Source organism: Trachurus trachurus (assembly GCF_905171665.1).
Source record: "Trachurus trachurus genome assembly, chromosome: 20".
NCBI lineage: Eukaryota > Metazoa > Chordata > Actinopteri > Carangiformes > Carangidae > Trachurus > Trachurus trachurus.
Window position 1 is genome coordinate 11608478 of NC_139911.1, and position 27420 is coordinate 11635897.

At 41.8% G+C, this 27420-nt stretch overlaps 3 protein-coding genes across 3 annotated transcripts in view; 2 read left to right on the top strand and 1 right to left on the bottom strand.

Moving 5' to 3' along the window:
* Positions 1 to 9049: 9049 nt before the first annotated feature.
* Positions 9050 to 11517, bottom strand: xkr9 (XK, Kell blood group complex subunit-related family, member 9; the record flags this gene model as incomplete). Its single annotated transcript, XM_083995079.1, has 4 exons — positions 11492 to 11517; positions 10335 to 10779; positions 9773 to 9987; positions 9050 to 9678 (listed from the first exon to the last, which is right to left on the bottom strand). Exons 2-4 carry the CDS (start codon positions 10655 to 10657, stop codon positions 9050 to 9052), a joined length of 1167 nt encoding a protein of 388 aa, XP_083851205.1. The 5' UTR covers positions 10658 to 10779; positions 11492 to 11517.
* A 1463-nt stretch (positions 11518 to 12980) lies between these two features.
* tram1 (translocation associated membrane protein 1) lies at positions 12981 to 22211 on the top strand. Its single transcript, XM_083995380.1, has 11 exons — positions 12981 to 13276; positions 14863 to 14926; positions 15961 to 16082; positions 16195 to 16311; positions 16529 to 16587; positions 16701 to 16785; positions 18170 to 18240; positions 18468 to 18572; positions 18737 to 18880; positions 20333 to 20484; positions 20630 to 22211. The coding sequence occupies exons 1-11, from the start codon at positions 13154 to 13156 to the stop codon at positions 20698 to 20700; spliced, it is 1113 nt and encodes a 370-aa protein (XP_083851506.1). The 5' UTR covers positions 12981 to 13153; the 3' UTR covers positions 20701 to 22211.
* A 1435-nt stretch (positions 22212 to 23646) lies between these two features.
* ncoa2 (nuclear receptor coactivator 2) overlaps positions 23647 to 27420 on the top strand; it is a 54688-nt gene continuing 50914 nt past the window's right edge. The window contains exon 1 of the mRNA XM_083995861.1: positions 23647 to 23775. The gene's annotated coding sequence lies outside the window, so the exon portion shown is untranslated. The remainder of the gene's footprint in view (positions 23776 to 27420) is intronic.

Here is a 27420-nt window from a genome sequence, read left to right on the forward strand (position 1 = left end):
GTAATTTACACTTTTTTTTTTATTTCACCCCATGGCGAACAGGTTATTATAATGGCAAAAGATTACAGCTATTCTGTAATTATATAGTATATATAATGTCATTATGAATTAAGCCTATTTATAATGCGGATACTGATTTAATATATTCAACAGTTATGACTGGGACAAGTAATGATCGTATTATTCCTGCAAAAATAATAGGCCTATTAACTTTTTTTCATTATTACTTTTTTAATTTTAATTCTTCTTCTTTTTTTCCTCTACCTGTTTTCTGATTTTAGATTTTATTTATAGTTATCTTATGTGCTGGGATATTTAGACAATCAATTATCAATTTTTGTCATTCCGGTTTTCACCCTGAAACAAATCTGAGATTTTAAATGTAGCTGTCTATCGAAGTAACATGAGTTGGAGGTTTATTGTCTTAAAGCAGTGCATGCACTAAAAGTTATTCATTAAAAACTTAATTAGGCAAAGGACAGTTTGCTCGAGAGCAACTGAAGCGTTGGCCGCTCGGCTAATTAGAGTGGTGATGAGGGTAATGAGGCCGGATCAGGTGTCTCTCTGACCGCTGGCCTCTGCTCACACCGGGGGCAGCTCGCGACGACGAGCCGTGGAGTGGCCGAGGCCGTGAGGTGGAGATGGAGAGCTGCTATCATATACATATACCGCCATCTGCTGGCCTGATGCAGGAGGACAGGGACATGCAGCTGACAGCAGTGTCTTACTTTGACAAAATGTCACATAATGCACGTCACAGTAGGTTTTCTATGCAAGTTGTGGACACAGTTTTTAAAGAACACAATGACATATTAACAATAAATATTATTCTGAAGAAGGATCTTTAATTAAAACTTTTAATGATGGGTTTATAAGATGGAACAGTGAGCAAAACTCTTCAGAATAAAATAACACAAACCTTTATGAGATGTTTTTAGTGGGCTGGACACACGTGCTTTAGTTGAACATTAACAAACATTAGTTGTCTTTAATGTTTCATATGTTTTCTGTTTTAAAGTCTATTCCGTTCTGAAGCACATGTCAAGCAATAATTTTGATATTTTAAATAGACACCGTGTTCTCAATTACTAAAATATTAGTCTGATGCTCTAATTTATTTTTCCATATGGGGATGAAATGGAAATGAGTATAATAAAGGTTCATTACCACACTAATTCAATCTTCAGACAATAAAAGAGTGAAGGATGTGATGAATAAATTTGCATTCTGCCTCTGGCCCAACACAAAAAAATAACACATTAGGCAGAGGGGTAGGATACTCTTTCACCTTGTCACAGTGAATCTGAGCAGTGTGGTCGACCATGGTCGTAGAACCTGAACCTTTACGTCTGCGTCTGTAATCTGCACCGACTGCCCTATCTTCACCCTGCGCAGGTCAACAAAGCAGCAAAGGGCTTTACAAGCAACATACTGTACACAGGCCAAAAATCCCAAACAGAGCTTTACACTAATGCTGAAACTGTGTGTGTGTTTTAGAGGGGAAGTCCCACATGTGCCTGCCTGAACTCAGAGCCCTCTCTTGGTATATAGGCTATATGGTGGAGCCCGGTCTGGACGGGACCCTTGGGTGGCATAAACTATACTTTTTCTTCACACGGTTCATAAAACGATCAATAATAATCATAAGTCAAAGTTAGAGCTGCTATCACAGAATAATTTGTTAATATTGGGACGCAGGGGAGTGTTTGTTTGAGTTCCCCATTGCCCCTTTAAGAACAAGGCACTTCATTCATTCTTGCTTCTTTGCTCCTTTGTATGATCCCTGAACTTCACACAGACTCGCTGGAATTTTGTTCAACTCTTGTAGATGTTTTCAATAAAACAGCACTTGTATCATTTCCACTTTGCTGGTCAACTTTTTACCCAGCATCACCTCTGACCGCACTCCTCTATCTTCAGCCTTCGTCAACTTTCCACAGATTTCTCCAACAACATAAACTCTCAAACATCTTTGGCGCAAATTATAGTCTGCAATCCTTTTGGCAATGGCAGGATACAAAATAAACGACCCTTAATTGTGATGCTTCGACCATCTTCCCTCTGACTGTTATTTAGCTTGGCTGCTGCCCGGGGCTTTGTGGTTTCAACTCGAATATTTCAGTTGGTGTGAGAGGGAGAACACATTATTATTCCCACTGCCCGCTACACTGCACATGCTAATAAGGGAGGACCACTGGGATGTTTTGTAAAAAAGAAAAAAGAAATGGGGTAGACGGTGATGTCATCAGTGGGCTTTATCTGTGTTGGGATCTTAGGGGGGTGTAGTTTCTTCTGGCAGAGACTCTGGGGCCCAGGAGTGAACCTGTGGCTTTGCCAGGGAGCCTGTTTAAAGAGATTACTCAGTCACCACACCTTTGTTGCATTATGGGCCCACGTGAAAGGCACCTCAATGAGACGCAATACTGACGGTGTTTTGACACCTGAATGAAAATAGACAGCATCACTCATCTGAGCCTCTGTCTGGATTCCCGTCCTTTAGGATGGAAGAGGAATCGGCTCTATCCAACTTATTTAATTCTAGATAAATGTTTGATCACAGACAAAATAGCATTGTCGGTGCAACAGTATAATCAGTTACACTGCATTAACTGTTCATGGCAGACTTACTCAATCAGATAAAGCTAAAGACTACCTCATACGGTACGTCTGTGGTGGTGGTCTCATACGGTCTATGTTAACCGATCCAATGTACTAGACAAATTACGATTACAAAATGAGAAAGGCACACTTTGAGGAAAAAAAAAAGTGGGATACCCTCTTTGAAATTATTGCTAACCCAAAATTAAATTGAGTCATTTCCTCACGGCGTGGTAAAGAGATGGAAGTCAAGCCCCTCTGTTACACTCTCCATCCTTGCTATTAAGTGATGACCTTCATGCACAATCATTGTGCTGTCAACTAAACCATGCTATGTATTTGGTCAGGACTGGGTTAAGACCAAGATCTGACTTTCACATTTCTTGTCTTCACCAAGATACAGAATTTCTCCCCTATAGCAGTGTTTCTTGGTTAAAACATTAATCCTTGAAAGGCTTAAAGTGACAAGCTGTTCTCTACTGAATTCACTCATTTAAAAACTTAAAACACTTTTCCTTCGGCTTTAACTGCTTTGCTGCTTTGCTGCTTTTTGCATTTGCGGGTCAAACGTAGGGTAAATCTTTACCCTTATTGTCCATGGCAGAGGAGAAGTGAGGTGACGGGTTGAGTCTCGGACTGATCCTGGTGGGCGGGGGAGTTCCACACAATGTATTCCAGCAACATAGAGCATGATTTTATTGCCCTGATAAAATGTCCCCCCGGGGTAATCGTGACAGGCAGTGCCCCTTTTCATGCCCACACTGCAACGGCACCACAAGGCACACATCGCACGTCTCACACCAGCTCTGTCCCTCTTAGTTTGGCCGAAAATGCGTTTTATGGACGCCCCCCCACCCCACCACCCCAACCCTGTTCACTGCAGATGGGTTAAATATTACATCAAAGCGACTTTAATGTTTCACAGTACCTCTCACATTTCTCCTCAGTATCGAGTTCAAAACTAGTGCAGACTGCGTTTTTACAGTAGATTTAATGGATCAATGTCCATAATCACATTAGCACTGGCTTAACGTATAACAAATTTCACCGTACTAGCATCAAAGACCTGACCTCTCGTTATAATCAAGCATAGCATCTTTTCCTCCACTCAAAATCTATGGCTCTTCTGATACTGAGAGAAACTGAAAATTGTCAAGGGGGCGATCAGCTGTGGAGTACGCAGCTCAGAGAGTAGCTGTATGAGAGAAAAGCATTTGTCCCTCATAGTCACACAGTCACAGATGCTTTGCGCGCCTCTCCTCACTGTTTTCATGCATCATGCTGATAATCCTCTCCTCCTTCCCTGACTGTTCAGCAGAGAATCCGTGGAGGAATAAAGCCACGGCTTCAAAATACCAGAAACTGCTCATTCTTAAAAGGCCCCTGCTCGGCAGAGGAAGGAAGGAGTGGTGCAGGTTTTTTTTTTTTTTTGTAAGAGAAAAAAGAAAGCATGATGTATGATGTCTGAGTAAAAAAAAATACCACAACCGTCTTCACTCAGCACTTCCTGTAAAGGGCCAACAGGACATCAATGAATAATACAGATTAGCAAAAAATTCAAACAGACAAACTGCAGACAAACTAGAATTGATGGCTTCCACTGAGCCACTCAGGGAACAGGCCATGACGTAAAAGGAAAAACATGTCGGGCTCCCCCGGCCAGGTTAATCAAGACAAGCCTCTCCTGCAAAAAGATGTGTGTGTATGTGTGTGTGTTTGATTGCAGCCCAGTGCTTCTTGTGTGTGTGTTTATATGTGTGAACCTATTGCTCATTCATAATATGCAATCTTATTTTACGGCTGATTGTATTTGCCATACATAGGCTTTATGCATGAGGTCTTTGCCCATATTCCTCTACCCAGCGCAGCATAAATAAACAGGAACACTCCATAATCCATCATCCTGTGTGCTGTGGGAGCGTGCCCAACACAAACATGGCTTCTGTTTTCTATCTGTGCGAGAGAGACTGCGTGTGAGGGCTAGGATGGGTAGCACGATTATGTTAGTGCTCACTGATTGTCCATGACTGTGAAACATAAACCGCCAGCATTAAATGAGGATTATACAAATGAGCTTCCTCTATGTTCTTTGTTTCTTTGTCCGTCTGCCTGGACAAGACGCAAAGTAGAGAAAACACTTTGTGTCATTACTCCCACACTTCTTTGTCCTTTTCCAGAGTGGTGCTGATATGATTAGATGGCAGCCTAGTGGCTCGTTGTCCTCGTGTACCGTTTATTTTATCAGTTTTGCTGTGTAGAACTGTTTGCATATGAACGTGGCCGCTAAAATAATGATTGACACTGTGTCAAACAATCATGCATTTAGACTGTTAAGTTCTGAGCTGTATCCTTGGACTGGCTGGGAAAATCTGGAAGCAGGAGGCGATTAAACACCATACTTTCCTTCCTTAACAAGTATCATTAAATTCCCAAATAGCTGACTGTAAACACTGACTGTCCCAGTGGAGCAGCTCTGAGGAAAACTGTAAAAGACGGTGGTTGTTTCAGGCAGCCCGCAGGTGTGAAGAGTTCCTAGTTCACTTGGTTTCAGGGTAAAAGCGGTTCATATAACTGAAAAACTACATCATGTAGGATATTTATCTTTTTTTCCCCACACGAAATGAGCTTTTCTGCAGGTATCCATGGTTCCCATACCATTCATTTTGACTGGGCATTGTGTAATCCCTTCACTTTTCCTCTAGTGCCATCATTAGATTGACATCAATGGTTTTGAGTGGGTTTTCTCAGGTAACATAAAAGCAGGCCCTCAAGGTCAATGGTAATAAGTGTGGTGCTAGCAGGTTACTTTGGCACATGTGAAACCAGTGACATTTCCATTAGACTCAGGAGTAGCCTACTTTGTATAATGTGCTAATTAGATAATGTTAGCATGCTAGCACATTGAAACACGGAAAACATCATAGGCTACCTGGTAAATCGCAGTAAGTTGCCATTGTTAGCGTTGAGCTAAAGTACGGCCTAACAGAACCGCTAATATGGCTGCAGTCTCTTCTTGTTACTATCTACCAACTGTAACAAATTTCAGTTTGAAAACTGGCCCATTTGTTCATCCCAGTCAAAAGGTATTTAATAGTAGGCTATTGAATTGGCAGTATAACAGTCGCACTCTCATTCAGGACCGTGATTCTACAACAGTATTAGCTGCACTGTGTGCGTCAGGCTCTAGATTACCTCAAATTTAAAAAATATGTTTACAATAGCCACTCATCTAAGTAATGAGAAGAAAATATTTCCATGATAGGAGCCCTTTAAAGCCCAAGAGAATAACAATGTACCCTACCTAAAGTTAATTCTCTATATAACCAGTTCCCCAGGTAATCAGTGTCTTTATGTCAGATTTGGTAACATCTGACCTCATCTACAGTATTTTCTGCTTAAGCCGAGACTGACTTCCCTGTTGCAGTTCTTGTCATACAACACCAACTGCTACTCTGGAGCAGACCTCCAAATAGTAACAATGGCAAGACTATTGTGCCCAGTATAATGCACTTCACAATATCCTCATTCATTGCATGAGGACTTTATTTACAGAACCCTCTGGGTAACGCAATGCCACGCTCTGATCACACACACCAGCCCACTGCATGTAATTATCCTCAGCCTGCTCTCCAATCTGTCACTGCCCAAACTAATTTGTAAGTGTGCATGTACAGTGATTAAAGAAACTTCTGTGCCATTGCAGAAAGGGGGCTTCTATCACTTCCCTCCCGCCCTCCTCCACATTCGGGGAATTCTCCAAGAATGAGGCGAAGCTGCCATGTCAGACTGAGCCAGGCAGACGTGTACAGATCGCCAACATTGCTAATGCATCTAAGGCGCTGGTGCAGCAGTCAAGTCATAATAATTAAAGACATACAGCATCTCAGGGCTTCATTAATCATGGTTTATATGGACTTTGAAGCCCTAATGAAAAACAGCCTGCCTCTCTGGGTTTATTGTGTCTGTACAAATTGTGGGGATGGCGTACGCCAGGACTGCCCCCCTCCTGACCGGCTGTTACAGGATGTGGTGATGGAAAACAAAAAGATAAGATTTGGTGAAAAGTCTAGAGCTGGTTATGGAGAGGTCAGTGGTCAAGGTTGTTTATGTAGACGCTGAGCGCCATTCAATCAGACAAAACTGGGTTGCTGACAGGGACAGCAGTGTGAGTTTACATGGCTTTGTATTTGCACATTTGTCCTCTTGTCTATGTGTGCATTTGTGTATGTGTGTGTATGATAAGATGCACTCACTGCTCAACGTTTAGCACAAGATTTTTTGTCCTTGGCCTGTAGTGCTCTGGAGATTCATCTTGCAGTGTCACATATCATCATCTTTGATTTACAATTAGTTTCTCAGATTCTCACCATGCTCTCCAGCCCTTCTGGAGGTGCATTACAGTGAGATCAGAGACAGAGATTACTGGGTATTAAACTCTCAGTGCCAGAAGTGGAAATTACAGAGAGCTTGTCAACGCCAGAGTTCTCTCTCTGCTTGTTTTCTCCTAGAGAGAGCGAAGTAATGCTTTTCTCAAAACGTTTCATCCCAATGGCTTGTGACTGCTCCCTGGCAGCTCTATCAGTGGTGAGTCACAGCCAAAAGTATGTGTAGCTTGACAAAAGCAAAGGAAGACAGAGAGGGAGAGACCGCTTAGGACTCCAGCCCGGGACACATGCATCTTCTCCCAATAAAAGTCCCTTTGGCAGGTTTACATCGCATTAATCCACTGAACCCAAGGAGATATACAGTAGAGGACAGAGGAGGGAGCATCCATCATCTGCAATGCAAAGGATGAAGTCATTTTATTTTATCCCTAATGACAAGTCCCACCTACAGGTGCAATATTCTTCTTTTGGTTCCCAAGGTAAGTTATCAGCATCGTTTTGGGATTCTCTACATTAACACTGTGCGTCTATTTATAGCTGTTTAAATAGAGCAGATACCTTTGCCTCAAAGAGTTAGAGTCTACCCACTGTAGCTCCTCAGTAAAACTGAATTCTGTGTGGTAACTACCTGGCAGTGATTCATTTCCTCTCCAACACAAGTTCCTCACTTAAATTTGTCATTTTATAGAGTGCCTCTGACAGAGCACAACTGACAGATGAAAGTTAAAGTGGCCCAGTGGAGTAAACAAATCAAAAAGCTCTGAGTTTGGCTGAATTAAGGGAAGAGAGGGGAGGAGGGGGGAGGAAAAAAAAAAAGGCTGAGTTTATTTGAGAGCCAACAAGCATCGTGCACTCTGGACCCTGCGGTTTGTCAGCGTTCCTCCCAGGTGAGCTCACACTGGGCCAGTCCATCACAGCCGTCCCCCCCTCCCCCAACGTCCCATGGCCAGGAAGAAATAGCGTCCTCCGCTCTCCGGCTTGACTCACTCAATATTTTGCTGGTAGTCAAAACAAAATTAGCACTGGTTTGTTATTTCTTGTTAGCTCATCCGTGCCCCGTGTCCATCATTTTTGAGGAGGGGGAAACGTTCAGTTGCCACCTTTGAGTTTCTAGGGATTAGGGTGAGAAAGATCAGCGTAGTAGTAGCTGATATTTATATTTTCACACCAGCAGAGGTAGTAAGACATCTATTTTAAACAGGAGATAATATATCCTGCTGGACTGTCACTGAACAAGATCCATTTTCATTCATCTGTTGGTATCACGTCAGACTTTTGTTGTCATTTTTCATTATCTTGAAGTTAAAGAATTAATTTAATATATTAAGAATGAGCTTTAAATAACTGGGAGTGTGTTTATGGTGTTTTATATCCAACTGGGCTGTGGAAATATAACGCAAGAGCATATTCTGACTGAAAGTATACTCCATAGTTTTTGTTTATGTGGAACCAAAGCCGTATGTGTTCCCACTGAGACATAAGGAACTCAACCTAGGCAATAACGCCACCCTGTGGTAGATTACGTGTTACAAGACTGGAGAAATATATTTCAATATACCCACAAAACAGCTTTTGGCTATGGCTTGACTGAGCTGTCAACAAGAAGAACAGAACAATATGACAAGCTGGCAAGAGATTATGTCAAAAGAAAATAATAATCTGATTTACATATAATCTTATTGTGCCTTTGTACATAACAAAAGTGAAAGAAAATATTTTTTAAATATCTTTTTTATTTGTTTACAATCTGATGCTGGGTCTCCAGTTGTTCATCAGGATAAAGAGATAATAGATATTTTAAAAACAAATAAATATGTCATTGAAGTATATTTTTTAGATTAAAACAACAATAAATAAAATTATTATATTAGATATATTGCACAGAAACATATTAAATTGCTTATTATGAGATTATGCTAAGCAAATTCAATCACAGAATAGTAGAGGATAGCTAACAGCAACATGACTACATAATGAACAGAACACAATTCAATTTCCATTCAAATTCAAATTCCCAGAAAGTGCTTATTGAGCCTTCTGTAAGGCTTAAAATGAAAGCATCTGCATCAAGGTTGTAAGAAGTTCCTTATTCTCTTCGTGGTCTCTGTTTCCTGTCCCAGGCCGTCCACCTCATCTGCCTCCCGCCACTTCCCTCTGGGATGCAGGCGGAGGTAGTAGACCACGAGACACAGCAGTCCCAGCAGTGAACCTCCGATGATTAAAGCACTGACTATCAGAAAAAACGTGGCAGTCTGCAAATCTGGTTTCACATAAGCTAAGAGAAACGGCGCAATGATATTTAGAACAGAGTGGAAAACGTAATAGATGATCATGGCTACTTTTGTGTCCTGTCCTTTGACGTTGAAAAAGGTGAAGGTGAGGATGACTCCTACGACTGCCCGATAGAGAAACTCGAGGCTTTTGGATGAGCAGAAATTGGTTTTAAGATAGTGCGTCCAGGTGGTGTTCAACACCAAGAGAACGGCGAGGGCTATCGTGCTGAAAGTGCTCAGTATGAGGAGGAGGCTGTAGCCAAGGATGCAGCTGGTGATGGTGCAGAGTTTATACAGGAGGTAGACTAGTGTGGGGAGGCCAGAGGGCATCTCTCTGATCTGGGGGATGGATCTACGCAAGCAGCGGCGATAGTCCACAAGCGCCCAGGCAACATTGAAGAAGGAAAACGCCATAGATAAACCTGAAAGAAAAACACACATAAAAAAAAATCAAATTCTGTACATTCATGAATTTTCAGAAAATCCTACTACATCTGTCTTTCTGCATTCACTTACATTGCAAAACTGAGGACTCGCCATGGCCCAGCACTATGTATAGTTGTAGAAGGAGCTGGGGAACACTCTCCAGGAAAGTCTCAAACAGTTTGAGCATGCTCAGATCAGTTGCCATGCAAAACAGGCTGTGGTGCATATCCCTCCTCTTTTCCTCTGTATATGAGTTAGTTGGTTTCCAAACTATTATAAACCCCTTTCTCAGCAGCTGATAATACCTAGAAACAGGTCAGAAAACAACACAATTAAAATACAAATAAACAGGTTATTGCCAAGATGAATTGTATTTGTCAATCATTCATCTGTGTGGCTGTACAGGTTAAATAGAATTGCAAGACTTAAATGTTGTCATTCAAGTTTGTTCATTCCATAATGCCACACGATCGGGTATGATTAACATGTTGAGTATCACTGTGAGTCGGTTCACACAGACACTCCTTTTTTGCAGGCCACAAGAGCAGCCCATGCCATTATTGAGATATAATAACAGTAATCGTTGCACTCTAAAGCTACACTGTTCTTATCGCAGTCAGACACCAGCGTCATCGTTCTTTTTTTTACATACCTGGTGAAGATACCCACGCCGAAAACGTGCAAGGCAACCAGTCCTGCCTTTGACATTCCTGACATAGTTGTTCTTCCCTCTGGGTTTCTCAAAACATCGTTCATGTCGTCCCGATACCAGGCATAGCTGAAGATCTGTATGACCAGCAGTCCAATCAGAACAAACGCTAGAGTGAGTCCAGTCCAGATATATTGTTCCTCTCGAAAATATTTCAGAGCCAGTATAATGTCCGTCCAAATGTCCACCACATATAAGACAAGTCCAAAGATGGTTAATAACCATCGTAGTTTCGTGTACTGAATGTCCGGGTGAGGCATCTTCATTTGACAGCTTCAGCCAGACGTCTCACTCTGTAGTGCAGGTAGAAAAGTGTCGGTTTTGCCTCGAAGTGCAGTGAACAGTGCCGCGTTGGACTCTCAACTGTTCTTGTTCCATTCTGGCCAGTCTATTTAAAAGAAAACACAATGTGATACAAACCTCAAGTGTCATGGGGAAAAACCTTGTGCAGATTTACCACAACGCAACGCAAAACTTTGCATGGGACACCTGAAGTGTCGAAATGCTGTGTGACTGCAGTCAGCTGCTGCATGACGCTCTCCTGCCCTTTGACCTTCTGTTATAAATTAACACATTATTACATGGAGCTCTGATAAATGGCCATCCTATGCAGTGGGCAAACAACCAATGGTGTTATCAGGGAATAATAAAATGACTGAAACCTAACTCGAGCTTTCATAACTATGAGATAAGATGTACTTTCCTCACAAAACTTGGTTTTGACAGAATAATATCTTAATATAGATTATTTTCACAGAATAATTACATGTAGTATCTGCACTTCCTCCTTTTTTAATATTATTTTAAACTGTTTATGAAAGCGAAACTTGTGATTAAGACAAAGAATATATTGAAAGCAAACTAATTCAAGATATCACACACTCAAAATTATAATCATATAGAATTCTCTTTAATAAAATAAGTCAGTTGTTGTTATTTGTTAAAGTTTTAAAGAGTTTCTTCACAAATAATTCTAATAAACAAATCTCACTTTGAGCTTCACTTACACACGATATCAGTGCCTGCCATCCTGTATGCAGATCACAGCTACGGTGAAATATAAACATAAAAGTAAAAAAGAACACCTTAGATGAACTTACCAGGATGTTGTCCTCATGGTAGACAGACGTGAACAGCTTCAGAGGCAAACACGTTTACACGCAACACTTCTCTTCCTCTTTCCCCCGTGACCGGCTCCACCTCAGTGCCTCCCTGAGCTCATAGTCGAGCAGGAAGAATGTCATTACATAATTGAGCTTGTGCCTGTGTCCGTGTGTGTGTGTGTGTGTGTTTGTGTGAACATATGCGTGACTGTGTGACAGGTCATACTTTAAGATCCCTGTCATGTTCTTTTTACTGTTGGTTTTCCAGGACGGCTTAACTATCAGCCAGCCAGTGATAAAACACCTTCACCCTGAGACCGGTTGCTTTCACTTCATTTTTACGAATGGAACAAAGTGTGGTGTATTGTTTAATTGCAGTGCACACAAAGGGCGGGTGCGGTGAGGTGACGCTTTGCACAGTGGTTTTCCTGTAATTGACCGACTTACAGTCAGTGTGGGAACATCTTTGCCTGAGTTCAGGTACTATAGTTTACTGATTAAACAAACACTGTTACCTTAAACTATTAATGCCTAAACCAGTGTGCAGCAAAACCTACCATTGCTCAGTTTAATGCTCTCTGCCACAGGCTTATGTGGTCTGGTAAGAGCAATTTCTTAAGATACCTAAAGTTTACTTAACTTTAGCCAGATAGCCTAATGTTGTAGCTGTCATTTCTGAGTCAGTAGGCCTACACATGACTTCTATCACCATCTTACCCTGGCTCCCGTCACTGTACTCACTGTATGACCACAGGTGGGAAGTTTTGCTTTGACATAATGAATAAGCAGAATTTCTCTTTATGTGAATTCAGGCCAGCCCTCTGTGCAAATCCAAATAAGGTTTTACCTCTCTTCCTAAAGGCTTCTTCAGTTCAGAAAACTGATGTGGGAGTCCCAGATATTTCCCAGGATGAGACTTTGGGGGTGAGTCATGTTGAGAACCACCACAGGGACATCAGTTTTTGAGGAAGCCTTCCAAGAACTGAAAAGTGCCTTCAAGTTTTGCATTTAATAACTCCCACGATCTGATGGCTGAGAACCTACAGAGGCACTGAAAAGCAGTGAAATTATTAATATTAAATCCATTTTGTTTAAAATTGAATTATATTATCAACTGAAAAAATTAGATGGCCTATTAAAATTTGATTTTGTGTGATAATACAAAAACACCTTGAGGCTCTTATTTCAGTTATTGTGTTTCCTGCCAGTGTGCCATCAATCTAACTACCACAAACTGAGCCCTGCATGTTCAGCCAAACCTGCTTTTATTTGTCATCTACTGTGTGTGGAAAACCTTCTTCTCCACATCTTTCCAGACTGAAGCTGAGATCAGTGTGTCTGAAAGGCCTGAGGAGGAGTGGAGTGGAAGCTGTGTCAGAAACTCCGAACCTCTAGGCAGCGATAGAGAGCCCCAGCTGTTTCTCTCCTGTGCGTAAAGAGTCTCGTTGGGTCAGGCGCAGCGGCTCTGTCTCCGTGGACCCTCCCACTACAGAAGAGTGACACGCCATTCAATGCCTGGCCCTGTGCTTGTCGGAAGCAGGAGGGAGCTTTGAGCGTTCTCCTACACCGAGGATAATTCTTCTAATCTGACACAAAGCGGCTGCATCTGCGCTGCGTAAAAAAAAGAGGCAAAAAAAAGTTGAACCGAACCGCGTCGACATGGGGATCCGGAAAAAGACTAACAAGAACCCGCCGGTGCTGAGCCATGAGTTTGTCATCCAGAACCATGCAGATATTGTTTCCTGTGTTGCTATGGTGTTCCTGCTCGGGCTGATGTTTGAAGTAAGTCCCGTCCACATGTTGAATGGGTTTTAATAGTGGATCAAGCAGAGGGATGCTCGGCCGGAACCGCGGACGGACGCCGATTACTCCCCATCTGTTTCTCCTGGAAACTGACATGGCTGGCTCATCTATTCTTCATCCCACTACTTCCTCTTGTAATCGAAACTTTTAACTTAACGACAGCCTTTGTTGTTATTTGCTCTTTTCCCCTATGAGATCTTCCATTTATTTATGTAGCCTCGCATTTACTTTAAGTTTCTCTCTGTTTTTTCTTTAAACCAAAGCTATGTGGGGAACTACAGTGCCGACTTTTCCATCTGGCTGCTTCCCATGTTGAAATCGATATTTCAAAGCTCTCGTCCACAGGCCCGCGGTTTGATCGTAAGACACAAAGTAACTTATGTGCATCGATATCAGTCGGAGTATCTGAGTGTGTTGTGGGTTTTTTATTTTTTGCAGGAGTGTATCGATCCCGTTACCATGTTGTGCAACAGTCTGGACTTGGTTAGTTTATGCGTAGATGTGTTACGTGGCAATCATACAACGGCGGAGCGGGGCTGTCATCACTGAAACCCGCTTGCACCAAAACTGAAAGTTGTTCCTTGGAACCAAACAGCGACCGAAATACGAGCCCGACCCCGCGGCTTCACAACCGGCAGCTGTGCGACCCCTTCCCCGGCCGTGTCCGTGCTCCACGCCGGGCTACTTTCAATAATAGTGTCTCTCCTTATTTTTTAAGTGTGTTTCATCCTCACTGAAAAGCACCGCCATTAGTGTCAGGTCGACCTTTATTAGAACTGCTTCCTGTTTTTGTTTTCCAAAGTAAAACTCCTGTTTTTCCTTAAAAAACCGTTTTGGGGAAAAATGGGTGAGATCCACGATGGCAGCGTTTCTACCACTGCCTTTTGAAACGCGGCTGTGGAGCGGATTACGTGTATTTAGTGGACAGTTGTGTGTGTTTGGTGTCAGTCATATGCACACGTAGCCTTTTGTTGTGAAGGAGGACTGTGCTACTTCCCCCTTTAAACCTTATTTTGCAGTCAGCTCTATCCTCCTCTCCTGTACGTTTATGTGGCTTGATCATGATTAATCTAATAACTAATCACACATCAATTGAATTTCTTCCATTTCTATTATTTTTTCATTCTCAGTGGTAGTCCCTTAAGAACAGCAGATCATTTATTTTATTCTGTTCAATTTCTCTCTTGCCAAAACCCATGAAAAGACTCTCTGATTATCACCTTTAATCTACTGTTACAATTATATTGCCTAATTTCCATATGGTCCCCCTGTTTCTGGGATGCTCTGTGCATTAGTGCTATAAAAAAAGTCTATTGCTATTTAAAAAAGAAAAGAAAGAAAAAAACATTAGTCAGTATGCTATGAAAGCCAATGATTTGTTTTGAATTATAAAGAACATTTTGTTACATTAAGTCACAATTGCATTATGGGTCTTGCAGGGAAACCTTGAAATGTAAATGCAATGCTAAGTAGCTGCACTTTGGTTCATTCCTACTTTGAATGACAGTCACATATTTGCATGTTCTCATGGCTAACATGTTTTTTTTTTTTTTTTACATCCACAGGTCACATCAAAGTTTGCAGTGTTATTCATTACGGTCCAGTACAATGTCACCATATCAACAAATGGTAAGTTAAAGATTAAATGGAGAATATGAGCTGTGTGGTGAGAACAGATAAGATTTTTTTTTAGATGATGTGTGAATGTGTTAAGAGTAATGATGAAAGGTTTGGCTTTAATGCAGCACTTCCTTCCAGTTGTCTTGCTTGAAGCCTCTAATTTGGATTCTGGAGCGGTACTTGCGTGGCCTTACACAAACCCATTTGAAAGCTTTTTTTTTCCCTTTGCAGCTAAATTTAGTCCGCCTGATTTATAAAGTTCTCTGGTGGCAAGGTTGTGCCGGACGAATTTGGGCTAAGGTGTAATATAGGCCTCTCAAATCAAGTCTTTCTCATTTCAAGGTTAACAATTTCTTTGCCAAGTCCAGATACCACTAAAAGAGTGCACAAACTCAAAGTTTATTCATGCTCTGTTGTACAGGCTGGAGGTTTGCGATCTGCAAGCTGGTGATTTAGTTCTTATCTGAGAGACCTCACTACTTACCTGGCTCTGTAACTTATTTACAGCCTGTATCTAATAGAGTAAATAACACACAGCACCTAAATCTCCCTGCAGTGAAACAAATTCAATATTTTTTCCTTATTGATGCTGACTTTTACAAATGATTGGATTGATTTCTTGATGTGATTAATACTTCTCGAGCCACGGGCTTTTTCTCCAGCTGGGAACAGTGTTGGTGTATCCTCGGTTCCTGTGCCACAGCTCATCACGTTATTCAGTGTTTCACAAACATTGACTTGCAGGCTGTACAGATGATGTACGACTTCGGAAAGACAGAAGAGGCTCTGTGTGTGACAGCTGCTGCTGGAGTGTAGGACTGTGGTGTAACACCGCACAGTCGAGACTCACTAATCCAAATGTCTCACCTCAGGGTTTAAGGTTATTAAAGTTATGAATCACTTGACTCAACTGGGGTGAAATGACTCAGCGGGGATGATACAAATGAAACAAACACTGTCAGATGTAAGTCAATAAGAAAAACTTCTGTCACCTTTGCTGACTCACGCTTGTGTGTGTGTTTGTGTGTGTGTGTACGCTACAGAAGGCCCAGAGGAGACGGCTGTGAACCACTTCCACCATGGCATCAAGGACCTGGCCACCATCTTTTTCTACATGCTGGTTGCCATCATCATGCACGCCATCATCCAGGAATATGTGCTGGATGTAAGTCAGAGAAACATGCAGCACACTTTTCATACACAGGCTTTAATTGCTGTGACTCTGTAATCTACATCTGGATAAATCCTGCATTGATTATTTTTGTTCGTTTCTCCAGAAAATCAACAGGAAGAAGCACTTCTCCAAAACCAAACACAGCAAGTTCAACGAGTCGGGTCAGCTCAGCGCGTTCTACTTATTCTCCTTCGGCTGGGGCGCGAGCATCCTGCTGTCTGTACGTAGAGTAGCTATCTCATACACACACATACATAAGCATACACTCGCATACATATAATCAAATGAATAATATAATATTCATAGTAATAAAGTAAACAAAACACAAGACTCCTTTGGATGTTTAATTGTGGTTTATGTTCCTGCAGCTCTCTTTCACAGGGAATCTTAAATTCAGTCCAACGATTTTAATTTAAACACCTATTGATTATTTTCAGGAAAACTTCCTGTCCAATCCAGTCACCCTGTGGGAAGGATATCCCCACACACTGATGCCGTAAGTAGGCTTGTTCTTGAAAACCGCAATGTATTTTGGGAGTTTTTTTATTTTTTATTTTGTTGTTGTTTCAAGTGTGACTGTGGCCAAATTCAACTCGTGTTTTCATTCAGATTCCAGATGAAATTCTATTACATTTGTCAGCTGGGCTACTGGTTACATGCTCTCCCAGAGTTGTACTTCCAAAAGACAAAGAAGGTAAGTGTGTGTGTGTGGTTTGTAGCAGGCTAGGGCTGGGCGATATGGACCAAAAGTCATATCCCGATATATTTTGTCTGAATATCGATATACGATATATATCCCGATATTTTTCCGCAAAGTGAGAGCAAATGTTCAGTCAAAGTTAAAGCCAAATATGACAAGTCACAGGTAGTTTTATTGAAACCGGCTATTTCACTGAACAGTTGCAAAATCAAATGAATAAATAATAAACAGGTTTCTTCATCTGGTTCATGAATAAATGTTCAGTTGCTCAAATAACAAAATATAAACATAAATACTGTCTGACAAGAGTACCTTTTTTGAAATCAAAGTAATGGAGTAATGGATTTTAGAAGGCGTGATTCCATAAGGCCTCTTCTAAGATCAATGTTAAAAGTTGGCTGGAAATTTGAAAATATTGTCATTATCATGTATAATTTATTATAAGACATTTCTGTAACATAAACACCAGCTATAGCAGAGTCTTATAGAAAGGCACTCTTGAAATAAAAAAAAACTATCAATTGTCTGCACTAAAAACTAAAAAACAACAACTGCCTTGTGTCTCTGTTATTTCTCAGAGATTTTTTTTTTTTTTAACCTGGAGTCACGTGACGTGCCCCACGTCTTTTCCGGTCAGTCGTCATGGAAACGTCACGTGACACTCACGGACCCACGGTTTGGACCAGAGTGAAAACAAACGTGTGTAAACCATGGATGTATTATATTATCATAGATCCATGGGGTAAACGCGAACCTTACGAGCTGAATCTGGTGAAAGCACCGCGGCTCACAGAGGTCTGGAGCTCTGACGCTGCTGCAGGGGACGACGTGCTAATGGCTAACGGCTAATAACAGCTAACGGCTAACAGCTGTGCTACAGCAGCTGACTGAGCCTCTAGAGCCGCGGCTCGGCTCGTTAACGGCAACGAGGTCGACGTGGACTCGGTGCGTTCCTCTCGGTCAGCTGGTGAAGCAGCGGTCTGAAGCATGAATAAAATAGTTAGAGGAGGGGCAGAGCGGAGCGCGGCGAGCAGTGCAGGGAGCTCCAGATCAGCAGCCTGAATGGAGCAAGGATCACAGCGCAAATTTGAACTATATCGATATATGCGATATGGTCAAATTCCATATCCCATTAAAAAATATATCGATATATTTTTTATATCGATATATCGCCCAGCCCTATAGCAGGCCCATCATTTTAGAATAGTGTAATAGAGTAGTTTCTGTTTGGACCCTGATGCTGTTTCCTGTTTGACTTCCTTGGTTATGTTGCATTGTTTCAAAGAATCATTCTCTTTTTTTGCTTCATTCTACATCCACTGCTGTAAATATTTGGACTCTTTTTCTGGCCTCTCATCCTTTTGTGTTTACTGTTTAGGAGGATATTCCACGCCAGCTTGTGTACATCTTCCTGTACCTGGTCCACATCGCCGGCGCCTACATTCTGAAGTAAGAGCTGCTGTTTAGCAGAGCCTGACATTTGGCTTGTGTGTGTGTGATTGCATGGAACATATGACATTTCTCGTGTTCGTGTGCTGCCCCTCAGGAGCGAGTTACAAGCAAAGCAGCATTGTTTGCAATCAGAACAGAAGCTGAAGGCTTTCTAAGTGGTGTCCCCCGTCTGTTGTTCCTGTCACTTGTAATAAAGGAGAAACATGTCTCCTTGTGTCTTCCAGTCTGAACCGTCTGTGTCTGGTCCTGCTCGTGCTGCACTACTTTGTAGAGCTGCTCTTCCACGTTTCCCGTCTGATCTACTTCAGCAACGAGAACAGACAAATGGGGTGAGTTCTCATTTCCTCATTTTTTAAAGATTCCAGTTTTTTGTGGTCAGCGTTACTCATTTCTATCCATGTAAAAATAAACCTATGAATTTTTCACCTGGTAAGAATTAGAGAAGGAGAAGGAGTCTTGAATGCGTCACCATACTCGTCCTCTTGTCTTCCAGATTCACCGTATGGGCTGTGCTGTTTGTCCTCGGGCGGCTGCTCACCCTGTCCTTGTCTGTCCTCACAGTCGGCTTCGGCCTCGCCACAGCTGACAATCAAGGGTTTGATTTGGCTGCAGGAAACTTTAATGTCCTTTTTGTGCGGTAAGTGTGTCTGAGAAGAGAAATGGGAACTAATCCTGAAATCTTTTTTTTTTTTAGTAGTCACAGACTTAAAGTGGATTTATTCTAGTCTCTTATAAACCACAAAATATATCTATAGAATTCCTACACTGGGGGTTATGGAGATCATGTGCTGACATCAGGTCAGCTACTTAAAGGATAATTTTCGTTTTTTACAACCTGGACCTGATTTCTAGCATAAAATATGATCATTCTACTCACCCAGACAACTTTGGTGTCATTTGGAGTTGTTTTGACGAAATTAGCCCCAGTGGAGCGGCGCGTATATCCGTATAATACGAGAGCACGGGGCACGCAATGCAGCCTCTAAATAACACATTATCCGCCACAAAACTCACTCATTTCGCCAATATTTTGTTATGATACACTAGTGCCATTCCCCTCCGAGCCCGTGGTGGCATGTTATCAACATGCTGCGCCTGTAGGTTGACTACTAACCTCTTATCTGGATGATGTCATCTCCGACCGCGGTGCGGCGCGGCTAACTTGCTACGGCTAATGCTATGGTTCGTTTCTGCGTGTTTCTGACTTGTCAGAACAAAATGAGCAGCTGGATGAAGTTCAGCTTCCACAGGCTTCCTCTCCTCAGCCTGGACTCACTAAAGCTCCGGCTGGTTGAGATAAAAATGGACCTGAATGCCGAAGCAGAATGATTATTATCAGAATGAGCCGGGCAGCGGTCGGAGATGACATCATCCAGATCAGAGGTCAGTAGGTCAACCTAGAGACCCCGAATGTTGATAACATGCCACCACGGGCTCGGAGGGGAATGGCACTAGTGTATCATGACAAAATATTGGCGAAATGAGTGAGTTTTGCGGCGGATAATGTGTTATTTAGAGGCTGCATTGCGTGCCCCGTGCTCTCGCATTATACGGATATACGCGCCGCTCCACTGGGGCTAATTTCTTCAAAACAACTCCAAATGACACCAAAGTTATCTGGGTGAGTAGAATGATCATATTTTATGCTAGAAATAAGGTCCAGGTTGTAAAAAACGAAAATTATCCTTTAATTTAGAAAAAAGGAACAATAGTTTCTTTCTAGACTCACCATATAGCCTTAAGGTACAGCAATCACACAGGAAGCACTCAACCGTAGAAGAGGAAGAGACTTGCTCACCAAAACCAGCTTCAATAAATTTGAATGTAATGCAACCACATAACAAGAAGCAGCAGATGCCAGTGAGAGAATTATTGCGGAACTGTTTCAACGTCATCAACCTCAAGCGTGGTTCGCTGCAGCTTGAGGTAGCTGTGAGAAACGAACAAAACAACGATGGTTATCTTTATCTGAGGGTGTTTGGTTTCCCCCATTTTTGACTAATGTTTGAGAATAGGACTGCGTTGTTGTGCAATATGCATGTTTTTAATGAAACTTTTGAGTTACTGATTGTTTTCCTCTTTATACTAGGATAACTGTCCTGGCCGCTATCTGCCTCACTCAGGCCTTCATGATGTGGAAATTTATCAACTTCCAGCTGCGCCGGTGGAGAGAGCATGCCCAAGCTCAGACCTTGAAAAAGAAACAAGTTCCTTCCAAGAGCAAATCAAAGAAAGACAAAGGTGAGGGGAACAGGGATATGGGAAACCACCAAGTCTTAAAATATGCAATAGTCATTTCATTTTTAATAAAAATGAAATAATAATATACATCCATTCTTACCGACTCTTTACAAGGGTTTAAGTTAAATGTGCTCTTTGCTTTCAGCCAATGGAGTAAATGGAGTGAACTCCCATGGAGCTGATTCACCAAGAGCAAGAAAAGAGAAGTCGTCATAAACACATTCCCCCTCATCGGCCCATCCTGCCCCCCCCACATCCCCCTTCTCAAGGAACCGTCTCACCCCGATGCCTCTGTGGCCCAAGCCCGACCAAAAGATCCTCCACTTCTCCACCATGATATGCATTTTCAGTTCTCACACAGGACTGACGACCCCCAGCCCCCTCCCACAGCTGGACTTCAGAGGGCCAGAAATGCATTTAGCTTTGCTTGTTGCCAGTTGTCCAGCGCGCCTTGATTTGAAAATCATTGCCCTGCTGTGCCATTTCCAATGAAATAAGAAAACAAATTCAGAAATAAACTATATTGAGGAAAAAAAATACCTTATTTAAGAAGTGCCTATTGATACGGATTATTTTGTACAGGGTGTGTAATTTTAAATTTTCAGGAATGATGACTTCAGTGTTTAATGTTTCTCCCAAGTCAGGCCATTTGACGCTTCTCCTAAATACTGTGTATTCCAACTTGTGTTTTATTTCCACTTGTTCTTGTATTTATACCTGCTAGCTCAGCTCGCCTCTTCTTTTCCACTGGCTCCTGTCCCTCCTTTTGTGGACACTGTATGGAGTTTGTGAATTTCCTTGTAATACCTTTTTTTCTCCCTTTTTTTCCATTACTGGAGGCTGCAAACAGTAGTAGGGTTCACATCACTGACTGTTTAAACCCACACAGCAAGACATTGTTACGGGGTTTTCACCACGTCACTCACCAACACACCTTAGATTCAAAGCAAGGTATAATATGGAAGTAGTTTTTGTTATCCGCTCATGGATAGAATAAGGGAGAGTATGTAAAAGAAACCAATGAAAATGGGAGACTTCACCCTGTAGAACTCCCAAGTAGATTCACATTTCAGTATTGTGTGAAACGTCCAACAAAGGCGTAGCGTTTGATGGAGTTCGGAAAAGCTTTGTAATCACAACAGCCATGAAATTATTCAGAATCTATTGCTGCCTATAATGATACTGTTATGAATAAACACCTTAATGTTTAAGTTGAGCAATGCAAGATCATTTTATTAGAGATGAAAAGGACACAATGAGGCCAAACATCCCGCTAGTCAGGTTGACTGAACCTTGTATGTCCCTCTTCATTTGTAGTTAAAGTGAAATTGGTTTATTGTATTTGTTTTACCTTGCATACTATTGCTTACCTTAAAATGCCCACAAGAGCGATTTGTTGTAAAAGCATGGACTGGGGCTGAGAAAACCATATGTTGTTTGGCTCTAACTCTAAACCCTCACCCACTATTGACTGTGCCAAATGAGCCTGGTTGACTCTTGATATATGCCTTTTTACTCACATGCCATTAAACACATTTACCAAGCTATGGAGTGCAGTCAGCTGTATTGTGAAAATCAATCACCTGGGTAACATTGGTTTATTCTAAAGAATAAAGCCATTTCCTAATTTTAGGTACACAGTGAGTCACGGTTGCCTCTGGCAGTACATCAGTGGTTTTCTCAACTTGTCCTGAGGGTTTATCCTGTAAAGGAATAAAATGTTTTATTGAAAAAAAAAAAGTTGTTGTTTGGCTGGTGATTTTCTACTTATCAGTGCAGCTGCTCTGGAACAATGATAAAGAAAGTGAGTCAAAAAGGAGTCACACAAGTAAATGTCACTAATTTGCACAAGAAGCAGGTTCCTGGGGGGTTTAGAAGATGGGGGATTTTATTTCAAAGTCAATGCACCTGTGGTAGGCCTAACAAAAAAAAATAATAATGTTGATTTAGGCTAGTTTGTTGTTTGTTTTGTTCTTTTTACTGGCTTATTCTGTGTATTCTATAGGCCCATCCAAAAATGGAAGTCTAAATAGTGTTTCTAATCATGGAATAGGCCTATGCCAATATATAAAAGCTTTAAAATAGTTTGTCAAGATGAAAGTCTTGAATGTTATCAAAATGTATATTTATTTCTCTTTTTCTAAATACAGGGTATTTTCACTATAACACTAATACTGAATAGCCACACTGAAAGTCAGGTTTAAATTTTAACTCCCATGTTGCTTAAATCAACGGGGCATGATGGAAAATATTTAAGAGGCTGCTGTTATGTTATAGTGAGTGGTAGGCTACGTGAGAACATGTGGAAACCACCGTGTTGATGCTTTTATGTATCAACCACACGGTGTCGCTGTTGCACAGGTTTTGGGGGCAGAAAACGCCTGCCCGCTGGTTTGATCCATGGATACTTGACCAGACAGTAAATCAAGGTAGCAGAGTAAGTGGGGCACGGTTATCTACTGTAAGCTTGCCATGTTTCCCTTCTGTTTATTATGTTATAATACATTTTATTCACTTCTTTAAATAGCAACCATTGTGCCTGTTGGAAGACAAACCCCTGCCCCCTTTCCTTGCACAAATTTCTCATCACTAGTTACTGCCTGTGATAAATGTTATAGCTTCTTAAAATCAACCAGACTGGACTGAAATTGAACTTTATGAGATGAAGGGAAGCCTCAGTCTACTGACAGTCCTTTTACCAGCCTTTTTATAATGCGACACAGCGCTTACACACGTTATTTTATAGGCTGACATAAATCTTTATGACCTTAAATTTTACACATCTTGGTGAGCATGTATTCTCAAGAAGGCTGAGATTATTAGTGTAACGTGTATAAGATACTTAATATATTTTGTTTTGTGATCAAAACCCTTGAGTTGGGTCATAGTTTGAGCACGTTTAAAACCGCGACACACGTTTTTAAAAAAACATTTCTGACAACGGTGACACAGTGGGTATAGTTAGTGGTTGTCAAATTAAATATCGAGCAATTGATGTCGTTGAATCAATTAACAAGTCCTGTCGTGTCATCTTCGCAGGTAAAATCGCCTGTGGGGTTGCTCACGAAGCCCGGCGGTAGCTGAGTTGATACCGCCGGAGCCCCGTGATGTGGTTTGGTGTGGGGGAGGATAGCTACACCAGCCAGATAAACACTCAGTATTGGTTTGCAGAGCAGGAGTAACATGGCGGCACAGTTAGCCAGCAGAAATGTTGTTTCACTACCGCGAAGGTCAGAGCTACTTCTGGTAAACGGGATTTAACAGCGAGGACACGGCCGAAAGTATTAATTTGTAAGTAGCCACACGCGTTGGCGCTGCTCAGAGAGATGGGACGTGGTGTTTTTTGGTTGTGAAATCCATGAACCCAGTTGCGAGGTCTTCAATCTCGGTTGTGTGTCTTGTCTGGCACAGGCTCTCGCTTCGGCGTTAGCTTATTAGCAAGCGCTAGCTTCTTGGCTAAGCTCGCTGACTCTGTCAATAGTGTTTTCTGCAGCAAAGTCAGTTAGACAGCACAGACAGCGAGCTTGCAGCCGAGTTAATGCAATGTTTAGGAGGCTTTTTTTTCAATGTGGTGGCGTGTACATTTTAGCGTAAAGTGTAAAAAAAAACAAAAAAAAAACGTAGCGTGCACAGTACTTTGATATGTCATTGTTTTTTGTGCTGAGTGAGCGAGTGACCGTGCACACACATACACACACACACCACACACACAACACCGGGCGAAGTTCGCCAGTGTAGCAGCAGGAGCGTAGTTAGCATGCATGCTAACTGTTTAGCTGTAGGCTAGTCTGGCTTGTTTGAACGTCGTTGTCAGAATATATGAGGGAGTCGGGACACTTCTCCACACCATGTGTTTGAGCGGGCTGTTAACCTTGTTTGTTGTGGTGTTCGCCGTGGCTCCCCACCACTCGCCTCATTAGGTAAGTTGAGGACATTTCTGCATTTGTTTCAGGATGCAGGGACCTCTATTTTTTCTCCCTTCCCTGCTGAACTAATGTTTCTTCTCCTGTGTTTGGCTGGCGTTACTGTCTATCTCGTCGAGGTTGCGTTGCTCCCACTGACGGGCTAGTTAGCAGCCAAGCCACAATGTGAGCACTTCTGACACCTAAAGCAGTAGTAGTTTGGAATATTTGTAAAAGGAAAACAAAGTAATTCAGAAAGTTGTACGCGCAAGACTGGAGGAGTAGTCTGCAAGGTGTTTACAGCTTGTTGTGGCTCTGCTTTCCAAAATAAATAAATAACATATAAAACGCAGCTAATAGAGATTCATTGTGAATTTACACATAGGCAGGACCTTTTAATTGAATGCAGGAGATGCGCTGTGGAAATGGCAAGGCACTAATGCAGTATGGAGGAATGCAGCTCAGAGGGGTTGACTTGTGTGTTGCATTGTCGTGTGTTGTGTATGTGTGTGTCGAGAGTGCAGTGCACTACTTCTAAAGGCTCTCCTGCTTGACTGATTCAGGACTATACAGGCAGACAGCTTGTGCCATTTCAGTGATTGTCAACGCTCCTCTCAGTAATGCCACTGGAATGCATAACCTGGAACCAGTTGAGCAGTCTTCTGTTGCATCACTCTGCCCACCTGATGGTGCACGGTATTTGTGTCACATCACTGGTTTGAGATTTAACATGACATGTTGTTCAGCTCCGGTTTGGCTCGACTTCAGGGTTTTCGGAGGAGATGTGATGTGATGGATTTCAGTCGGACCTGCTGGTAGGCATATGCAAAGTAAATTCTCCAGAAGTCTAAAAGAAACACTGGCATGTGGTTCATGTTTCTCATTAACCACTAACACACACAGAGGCTAGCTCGAGCATATGAAATTTTGAGTTTATAGATATGTGTTTATTCCTTTCAAATGTGTTCATGTGTTGTCTGTTAACCACTTAAAAAACACTGCTCCCGCCAGCCTGAAAAGCGTTTTATCTCCGAGGCATAGTGCCTGAAGTTATTGACTTTTTCATTTCAGTGTAACAAAACCCACTCTCAAAAAGATTTTTTTGGTAGATAGTGGGAGATCAAACCATTTGTCCTTGGAAGACAGGACATGTCCAGGAGAAAATTTCCTCCTAACCTGACCTGATTTAAATTTTTAGGGTGTGTTATATGAGGACACGGAGCAGGCATATGATGCCTTTCGAATGCAGTTCGTTCCAGATGCAAGCATGTATTGATACACTATGTAGTATTGTTGGATGTCCAAGGTTTTGTTATTTGCTTTTGTGGTAGAAACATATGAGGCTGCATTAAGAATTACATAACAGGGCTATTGTTTCTCCTTCATCTTGGGAAAATTTGATTTATGTTTTTTCAACATAACAATGCAAAAGAATGACTGTGTTGGGTTGTTGACAGTCCAGCAATTCATGCGAGCATGTATGCAAGTGCCTGTGTGAGGATGTTTATACAAGGATAACTGACTGGAGGGTTTCTCACATTGACCTGGCACCGTTGGTGTTATGGGTATTAGAAGTAGTTCTCTGCCTCTTAACACACCACACAACAGTAAACCGCAGCTATAGCAACAGGTGTGTGGCAGAGTGATGCCCAACTTGTCACATCATGTGGACACAATCTCCACGCTCATCTCCTGCTTGCTGGCTAGTTGTCCTTTTCTTGCCGTAGTGGCTGTCACACCCCCTCTATCTGTCATGAGTTTCTTTTTAGTTGCCTCTATTGTCATTGCCTGAGCATAACTACATAAAACAAAGCAGTTTGTTCCAGAGCGCTTGGAGACAAACCTGTCATCTTGTAATCACTGACTTTTGCCCTGTGATAGGTCGCTTTGTTGCATCACTTGAGTGATACGGTAGGCTAATCGTTTGACCCTTGTTCTGCTGCATATACGCTCCCAGTGCTTTGGTTTGTTTTCCACCAGTACTAATATTTTAGTTCAGTAATGAGTTTTTTTGTACTTCTACCCCCGGTATAATGTGAAATTGAATCTTACTTTTGTGGTTTGTATTTTATGCATGCAGCTGTATGATAAAATCTTCACAAATCATCTTCAGACAATTTGTGTCAAAGCTGCCAAATTTTTTTGGTTGCAGCTTTTCCCAGTATGAACATTTGCTGGCTCCCTTAGTCCTTGATGATTGTAAACTGAATGTCTTTGGGTTTTAGATTGTTGATTAACAAAACAAGATTTGAAGAGTTTGACCCCTATGCTAAGGCCTTTCTGAGATAATTAATATTTCCTGTTCTCAACTCTGGACACTTCTCATTTCCCCTCCTACTCCTTTCTTTCTTTTTCTTTTTTGGATATGCATTTGTGTTAAATTCATGCTTTGTATTTTGAGCACAAGTACTTCATATTTTGAGCACAAAATCAAGTGAATGTTTATATTCATTCCGAGTGAATGCACTACATGGAGTGCAACGTGGAGGTGAATTTCTTCTGTAGTTGCATGCGGTCCTCAGGTACTTCTGACTCATTGTTAATGGGGCATTAAGGTTTATTTAAGCTTGTGAACTTATTGCAGGCTCGTAACTAAAGCCCCATTCAAATCATAATCACTTTTAGAAGAATGAACGCATTCACGCTCGCCTCAATGCTTTACTCATTTCTGGACCACTTCAGAAAAATACAAATTTTGCTCGGAGTTTAGTTTGAACCCACCGAGGTGCTGAATCCTGCATCATGTCAAACCATAAACTGATGTACGATATCTAAACAATGTACAAAACTCTTCTGTATAACTGGTGACATGAATCCCCTTTGTAGGTTGTCACAGTTTACCACACTGCCGCTCTTGTTTCCATACACTTTACTTTGCTAACAACGTTAAGTTGACTCATTTGAACCAGGCTGGAAAATGACATCCCTGTCTCTACCACTTAGTACGGCCACCCCCAGAACAACACCATACCCCTCAGTCTCACACAGACTCAGTGTGTAGTTGTGGGCTCCCTTTTTATTTTTTTTTAAGCAG

What these genes read in the sequence shown, in the direction of transcription:
- tram1 (XM_083995380.1), top strand. Translation starts at nt 13,154, where the DNA reads ATGGGGATCCGGAAAAAGACTAACAAGAACCCGCCGGTGCTGAGCCAT. An exon ending in ACTTCCAAAAGACAAAGAAG is followed by an intron (nt 16,786 to 18,169) that starts GTAAGTGTGTGT and finishes TTTACTGTTTAG; the next exon opens with GAGGATATTCCACGCCAGCT. An exon ending in TTTAATGTCCTTTTTGTGCG is followed by an intron (nt 18,881 to 20,332) that starts GTAAGTGTGTCT and finishes TCTTTATACTAG; the next exon opens with GATAACTGTCCTGGCCGCTA.